This window comes from Zingiber officinale, chromosome 9B, assembly GCF_018446385.1.
Source record: "Zingiber officinale cultivar Zhangliang chromosome 9B, Zo_v1.1, whole genome shotgun sequence".
In the NCBI taxonomy this organism is placed as follows: Eukaryota; Viridiplantae; Streptophyta; class Magnoliopsida; order Zingiberales; family Zingiberaceae; genus Zingiber; species Zingiber officinale.
Genome location: NC_056003.1, coordinates 1,057,882 through 1,066,252, shown reverse-complemented (window position 1 = coordinate 1,066,252; position 8,371 = coordinate 1,057,882). Strand labels below are relative to the sequence as shown.

The 8,371-nt window shown below is 39.9% G+C and overlaps 1 protein-coding gene across 1 annotated transcript; it reads left to right on the top strand.

Annotated features, from left to right (window-relative positions):
• The first annotated feature begins 4,063 nt into the window (after window positions 1-4,063).
• Window positions 4,064-8,065, top strand: LOC122025094 (cold-responsive protein kinase 1-like). The gene is made up of 8 exons (XM_042583853.1): window positions 4,064-4,150; window positions 4,257-4,923; window positions 5,183-5,317; window positions 6,174-6,301; window positions 6,492-6,705; window positions 6,809-7,040; window positions 7,197-7,347; window positions 7,517-8,065. Exons 1-8 carry the CDS (start codon window positions 4,064-4,066, stop codon window positions 7,856-7,858), a joined length of 1,956 nt encoding a protein of 651 aa, XP_042439787.1. The 3' UTR covers window positions 7,859-8,065.
• The last annotated feature ends 306 nt before the right edge of the window (window positions 8,066-8,371 follow it).

Sequence of the window (8,371 nt, the reverse complement as noted above, 5' to 3'; positions counted from 1 at the left end):
TATTCTATTCAAATTTATTTTTTTCAAGACACCTCCACTGAAAAATATTAAAAACAATAATGAATGGTATATTTGAACTCCTTACCATCTTAAAAAATTTACAAAATCTGAAATAGGTACAATAAGAGCTCTCTAGGTCAATCAGTAGGTTTCGAACAAAACCCAATGATTGACCTAGAGAGTTCTGATTGCACTTATTTCATGTTACGTGGATTTCTAAGGTTGTAAGGAGTTCAAATATGCTATCTATTATTTATTTCGACTTTTCTGAAGGTAATAAATGTTCTTGAAAGAATCGGCTGATCTCTCATACGCGTTGGGTCTGATATAAAATCTCACCTCCGGAGAAGTTGAAATAAACAATGGAAGACATATTTGGATCCTTGCAACCTAAGGAATCCATAGGACCTGAAATGATACAATCGAAACTCTCTAGGTCTATTAATGGATTTCAGTCGAAATTCATTAACAGATCTAGAGAGCTCCGATTACACTCATTTCAGGTCCCGTGAATTCCTGAGATTGCAAGGAGTCTAAATATGTTCTCCATTATTTATTTCAGCTTCTCTAGAGGTGAGATTCACATCAGCCCCAACGTGGGATTTCGGTCTATTTTAGTTAAAATTCATTAATCGACCTAGAGATCTCTTATTACATCCATTTCAGATCCTGTGGATTCCTGAGGTTGCAAGGAATCCAAATATGTCCTCCATTGTTTATTTTGGCATCTCTGGAGATGGGATTTTATATTAGGTACAACGTGTATGAGATATCAACTGATTCTTTTAATAACATTTTAATACCTCCGGAGAAGCCGAAACAAACAATAGATAGCATATTTGAACTCTTTACAACCTAAGAAATTCACTGTACCTAAAATGGGTGCAATCGGAGTTATCTAGGTCAATCAGTAGGTTTTGATCGAAACTCACTAATTGACATAGAGAACTTCAATTGCACCCATTTTAGGTCCTGTGAATTTCTTAGGTTGTAAATAATTCAAATATGTTATCTATTGTTTATTTAGGCTTCTCCAGATGTGTTAAAATATTATTTAAAAATTGGCTGAAATCCAACATTGTGCCTGATATAAAATCTCACCTCTGAAGAAGCCGAAATAAACAATGGAGGATATATTTAGATTCATTGCAACCTCAGGAATCCATAGAACATGAAATAGATACAATCGGAACTCTCTAGGTTGATTAATGGATTTTGACCGAAATCGTTCGAAATCCCACGTTGGGCTTGATATAAAATCCCACCTTCGGAGAACCTAAAATAAACAATAGAGAATATGTTTGAACTCCTTACAACCTCAGGAATCTACAAAGTCTGTAATGGATACAATCGGAACTCTCTAGGTTGATTAATAGATTTCGACCGAAATCGGTCGAAATCCCACTTTAGATCTGATATAAAATTCCACCTCTAGAGAAGCCAAAATAAACAATGGAGGATATATTTGGACTCTTTTCAATCTCAGAAATCCACGAGACCTAAAATTGGTATAATCGGAGCTCTCTAGGTATATTAATGAATTTCAACCGAATCTAAAATGGGTATAATCGGAGCATTTCAGTTCCTGTGGATTTCTAAAGTTGCAAGGAGTCCAAATATGTCCTTCATTGGTTATTTTAGCTCTCCAAAGTGTTGGTGCAATCGACCTCTAGGGTTTCGATGTTTGACAATATGACCAAGGGTTGATCCAAACAGGACTTGATGTTTGGGAGAGAGAAGTCTAGTCAGAACTAGATGACTAGCAAAGGTAAGTTCTAACTAAAGGTTAAGTCCCGGTGAATGAAGTCAGGTCCTAGTGAGTGAAGTTAGGTGGTGGAAGTCCCGATGAGTGAAGTCGGGCCCTAGTGAGTGAAGTTAGGTGGTGGAAGTTCCGGTGAATGAAGTCGGACCCTAGTGAGTGAAGCTAGGTGGTGGAAGTTCTGGTGAATGAAGTCGGGCCCTAGTGAGTGAAACTAGGTGGTGGAAGTTCTGGTGAATGAAGTCGGGCCCTAGTGAGTGAAACTAGGTGGTGGAAGTCCTGATGAATGAAGTCAGACCCTAGTGAGTGAAGCAAGGTGGAGGAAGTCCTGATGAGTGAAGTCAGACCCTAGTAAGTGAAACTAGGTAGAGGAAGTCCTGGTGAGTGAAGCCAGGTAATGGAAGTCCTAGTGAGTTAAGCTAGACAACCCTAGGGAGGTAACCCTAAGTTTAATTATACTGTTTCATTTATTGTGCTAACTCAGTGTTGCAGGAGAAACCCAGACTGCTCGACGGGCTGATCGGATGTCTGACACGAAATCCAGCTAGGTCGACGGACTGACCTGATAGCTGGCACGAAGTCCAGATGGGTCGACGGGCTGACCGAACGTCTGGCAGGTAAGTTACTAGAGGAGAGTAACTGTGAGGACGCGTTCCCGGGAAGGGAACTTAGGTTCCGATCCAACTTAGAACCTTTTCAGAAATCTAAGTTGAGATCTTGACTAGATTCCGATGTCGGTGAAATGGAATCTAATTACTACTCGTTTATTTGACTGTGCTAACTTTTATTTTGCAAGGTAGTATAAATTTTATTTTGCCTCGGACTAACACTTTCTTGCAGGAAAAGGAGCTTCTGAAGAAAGGTGGTCCGGGAGCCCGGAAGGGATCCGAGTGCCCGAAGTTGGTCCGGGTGCCCGGAAGGTAAACTTTATTCCGTTGCAGTCGTCACACGTAGGGTTCACTGGTTGGCTGGGCTACGTCACGGTCCAGGGGCCTGGAGCCTCCTATCTAAGGAGGGTGAGTCCTAAAGCAAAGAATAGCAACAACATCTACTCTACTGCGTTGTGCTTCTGCGACCCTGCTTCTCCAACCTATGACTCAAGTTCTGTTTATTGTTGTCGGTATTGTTCATCTTTTTGTAGTTTTGTAAACTTTTTTACGAACTATTAGTGATTGCCCAACGAAAGCACTCGACGAGTGCGGACGTTGGAGTAGAAGTCGACCAAGGCTCCGAAGCAAGTAAATTGGTTTGTGTTAGCATTGTTTTATTTTCATTTTTCCGCTGCGTACTCACTTCAAATTTTTCGATCGATATTCACCCTCCCCCCTCTATCGACTTTCACGATCGAACAAGTGGTATCAGAATAGGTACCGTTCTGATTTGGTGCAACCACCAATCAGACAAAAGGGGTCTTTTTTAAAAGAAAAATTAGATATCGTTTTTGTTTAAAAAATATTCTTACGTCTTTCATTTTTTTACCTCCAAAAATATTTTTAAAAAATTTATTTTCATTTTTTCACCGTTGGTTAGTGTTGACAAAATATCACGTTTAACAAAATTTGTAGTAATATTTTTTTAATATTTTATTATTTTTTTAAAAATATATATTTTTCTCACGCATATTTCTTTATCTCCCACATTGTTACCCCAAGATAAAGTCTTGGAAATTATTTCTTGTCTATTTTTTGCTAATATACCAATGTCTATTCAAGAAGGACGGAACATCCATGAACCACCACCATACGATCAAGGTGATTTCACCTATTGGAGGTGAGGAATGGAATGGTTCTTAGGAAGCCTAAATTTCGATAATGTGCTGATATTGAGAAAACCTTCTCGGGACTCAGAATTGAACGAAAATATAAGTAAACTTATTTGTAATATTTTGCCTAATAATGTTTTATGCAGATTAGAAAAGTACAAGAATGCACATGAACTTTGGACCCAGTTGATCAAGCTACACGAGAAGTCGTTAGAGCTAGAGGATCAAGTCAAAATCAAATCTGGATTCGAGTCAAATTCAATCAAAAAGCCTACTGAATTAGAGGTTGCGCTCAAGATTAATAATATTTATCTAAATATTCTTGTTAGTAATAGTTCAAAAAAAACTATGTATGTTAATTTGTATATTTTTTAAATATTTTTATCAGTAAAGTTTTCCACGTTATGTTAAATCGTTGTTGACCAAATAATGCATATTACAAATGACAGTAACAAACCATTAATCCACAACTTCATCGTGTACAAAAGAAAGCCAATCTTCTTTACCGGTGACAGTCCACCTCCCGTGAACCGATCTGCATCATGAGATCCGTTCTTGGGTTCGTGGTGCTTCTCCTATGGAGTCGTGTTACCATCGGTGAGTTCGACCGCCATGTCATCGCCGGGCCCGTATTCACCGTGATTTACTCCCTCTCATACTCGTGGGGCAGGGGTGAGGGGGCCGCTGGGCGGCGGGACCCGCCTTTTGCAACGTGTTACCATCGGTGACCCACAGACCAACCTCCTCCGAGACGGCTGCAGCGCATACGTCTCCAACACCTCCTTGGCCTCAATCCTCGACGACACCCTCGCCGACCTCCGCTCCTCCCTCTCCGACAGCACCTCGGCTCTCTTCGCCACTGAGCAGCGCCCGGGCGTTCCGTCCATCTACGCCCTGTTCCAGTGCCGCGGCTACCTCTCCGCCGTCGATTGCCTCGCGTGCTACTCCGCCGCCGAAGGGCTCATTCGCAATTGCAGCTCCACCTACGGCGGCACCGTCTTCTACGACGGTTGCTTCCTCCGCTTCGAAACCTCCCCCTTTTTCGACCAAGTGACGCCCCCAGATAACGGGAACTTTTGTGGCGGCCGAAACGCAGCTACCGGAGGATTCACCACCTCGGTGAGATCGCTGGTGGCGGATTTGATCGCCGCCACGCCGAGAATCCAGAACTTTTTCGCCGCGGCGGAGAGGGAGGGAGTGTTCGCTGTGGCGCAGTGCGTGGAGACTGTGAGCGAGGAAGGGTGCGAGCAGTGCCTGGCGACGGCGGTCAACGACGTGATGCTGTGCCTGCCGAGAGCCGACGGGCGGGCGTTGGACGTCGGATGCTTCATGAGGTACTCCGACGAGTCCTTCTTCCCGGCCAATCGAACGGTGGATCTGTCGCCTTACTTGACGAATTCAGGTGCTATGATTCCTCCATTGACCCGTTCCTCAATTAACTGAACCACATTTTTATTTCAAGTAACATATAAAATTTGTAAAATAGCATAAAACATAATAAATAAATAAATACGAAAAATCGGTGTTCCTCGACTTTTTATATAAATTTAATGATTTTCCTCCAGATTTTCTTCGGCAACTAATTTTTGTTCATCTTTTCAAGAGGGCAGTGATTTTTATTTCTTTCTGATTTAAACTCGGAATGTGATGATGGAACACAGAAAGAGCGAAATCGAGCAATAAGGGAGCCCTAATTGTGGGAGTTGCTGGAGGAGTCGGCGGACTGTTGCTTCTTCTAGGGGCTGTATCTCTTCTATGGATCAGAAGATCTAGAGATCAACGAAATCCTTCTGAAGGTTTTATGAATCTCATCTTATTTTTATTGGTCTGCTAATTTTCCATGGTACCTAGTAGGTAGTAATAAGCTCAAAAATCATCATTTTGTTTGATTAGGTCCGGGAGTCGAGATACATATCGGTTTTCATCACAAATTTGAGTAGTGAACCAAGTTTCTGCTATCATTAGAAGAGTCATTTAAGGCGGCCATGTCAGGTTGTGAAGCTGTGGCATCTGGAAACACCACTTGCTGTGTTGATCCAAAGTTAATAGCTAGCGAGTATGACTTCATACCAGCTATTTTACTATGGCATAGTTATGTCATCGATAAATCCTTGCTTTTGAAGTGTGCATTATGGCCACTATCAAACAATAGGGTACACCTGCTTCATGGCTCTTTACATTGAAACATAGAAGCTCAATCTCCTTATCTTTTCCAAAGTTACAAACAATTTAAGTTCTTTATGATTCAGATGCTAATATGTATATAGATAGATGATAGAACTTTGTTTGAGATAATATTTATTTTTCATCATTCTATTAGTTTGTACAAACCGATCTTGTGGCATTATCTTGAATCAGCTCCTCCTTAGCTTTGTTGATGAACAACAGGTGGCTTCCTTGAGTTCATATTCTGCTTGTTTAGTATTCAAGAATAAAGAGGTGTTTAAGATTGATTCTCTGTCATTCCAATTAAACATGCACATTGTCAAGCTGAGCATTGTGTTTGTTCAAGACCATTTATTGTGTTTATTTTAATTAGCATTTTGTTGTCAGACCAGATTCAAGGATTCTCACGTTGATTCACATTCTTTTACTGGGTGTGCCTTTATTGTTTCTTGTTTAAATAGTTCTCACGAGGTTATCTTTCTGCAGGAGATACATTGGGAGGAACCAAATTACAGGGGTCACTAAATTTCCGTTATAGGGATCTAAAAAATGCTACAAATAATTTCAGTGAAAAAAATAAACTAGGAGAAGGAGGATTCGGAGATGTGTACAAGGTGAAGTCCTGAACTGTTGGTAATGTTGCTTTCTTGATGAATCACAATTTCCTAGTGAAATTTTTGGGAAAAGTATGTGATCATTTTTTTATCAACAGAAAAAAAATTAAAAAGTTAGTATAATGATATTCATACTATACTTATACCAACAGAATGAATGTAGATGTACTGACAATTATAATTTTCACAGGGTCAACTTAAAAATGGGAGAACGGTCGCTGTAAAACGGCTGGCAATTGCTGAAACTAGTAGAGCAAGAGCTGATTTTCAAAGCGAAGTGAAGCTCATTAGCAATATTCATCATAGAAATTTAGTTCGTCTGCTTGGATATTCTAGCAAACGTGATGATTTTCTACTTGTCTATGAGTATATGGCAAATGGCAGCCTTGACAATTTCATTTTCGGTAACTCCTTATTTTTCACATGCCAGCAGTTTACATTTTGCTTTGAATTGTATGCTTTGTTATTTAATATGAGCCTCAGTATTGTATAAAACTCATTTCAAAGGCGATAAACGTGGGTTCCTCAACTGGAGGCAGAGATTTAGTATTATTGTTGGGACAGCTCGTGGTCTTGCTTACATGCATCAAGAATTTCATGTTCGTATCATACACCGCGATATAAAATGCAGCAACATTCTGCTCGATAACAATTTCCAGCCAAGGGTTGCAGATTTTGGGCTGGCACGACTTCTCCCTGAGGACAAGAGTCACCTTAGCACTATATTTGCTGGCACTTTGTGAGTTTTAACAGTATTTGATATTCTTTGTTAGTGTTAACTGTCATTCATCTGCAGTCATTTTCTTTGGTAATTGTTACATATTGCTTGTTTCTTTTATGATGCATTAGGGAAAGCGTACATCTACTGATTCAAAGTTCTCGATGTATCTTGCAGCGGTTATACAGCACCTGAGTATGCAATTCACGGGCAGTTATCTGAAAAGGTTGATACATATAGCTATGGCGTTGTTGTCCTTGAAATAATCAGCGGCCGGAAGTGCAATGACATAAAACTCGAACCTGTTACTCAATATCTTCTTGAATGGGTAATGACAGATGCTATTATCACAAATATTCAATAGGAGATGAGATACATCAAACTTGTTTTGTATCTGTATCTGTATCTGCTTTTATTATCACAAATATTCGATAGGAGTAAATGTTCTAGGATCATCCAGTGCTTTGATCCTTCATCTATTTCCTTTTCTGAAACAGGCCTGGAAATTATACGAACGAGACCAATTATTGGAGATGGTGGACGAAACCTTAGATCCTAGTGACTATACACCAGAAGAAGTTAAAAGGATCATTAAGATTGCTCTTCTCTGCACCCAGTCTACGGTTGCTGCAAGGCCAACCATGTCAGAGATTGTAGTTCTGCTGTTGAACCAAACTGATGACACTCTTCAGCCAACAAGACCTACCTTCATAGATGCCAGCAGTAGGGTTCATGGAGAAGCATCTTCATCCTCGGCTGGTTCATCTTCGACGTCACATGCAACTCCAAATGCAGCTTCACATGCAACCTTTTCGACCTTGCAATTTTCTGCTCGGTGATGTTTACAACTAATGATGAAGTAACTTGTATCATTCAGAATTACATTGCTAAAGATACATACTGTTTGAAGCCACAGAATTGAATTGTCACGATTCTTGTGTAATGTCTTCTAGTTATAAGAGCAGCTGTTTAAACTAAACTGACTGCTCCGATGATGTTTTAGAAAAGACTGCAATTTCTTTGCTCCAATCAATTTTTAGAAACAAAGGGGAAAAAATGACAATAGTCTAATTATCTACTAGAATTGTCTAGCCGGACAATGTGGGATCGATGGTATTGGTAAAATATAGAATTTTACTTGTTTTTCAAGTTTGGATGGTCTCTTATTTTTATCGATCAGTAAATGAAGCTAGGAAGAGTAGGAGTATTTCCACGAGGCAATTTAGACAATGTAGAATCACGATCAACTTCTTTTCCAAGTTTGAATGGTCTCTTATTTTTATGATAGTTAGGTGTGAGACTAGGAGTATTCAAATCAATTTTGATGGCCTCAAGTCAACTTTTCAATGTAG

Bases quoted from the DNA above. Each gene is read 5' to 3' on its own strand.
- LOC122025094 (XM_042583853.1), top strand. From the start codon at position 4,064: ATGAGATCCGTTCTTGGGTTCGTGGTGCTTCTCCTATGGAGTCGTGTT. The intron at 4,151-4,256 runs GTATTCACCGTG...GGTGACCCACAG, and splicing joins GCCATGTCATCGCCGGGCCC to ACCAACCTCCTCCGAGACGG. The intron at 7,348-7,516 runs GTAATGACAGAT...TTTCTGAAACAG, and splicing joins CTCAATATCTTCTTGAATGG to GCCTGGAAATTATACGAACG.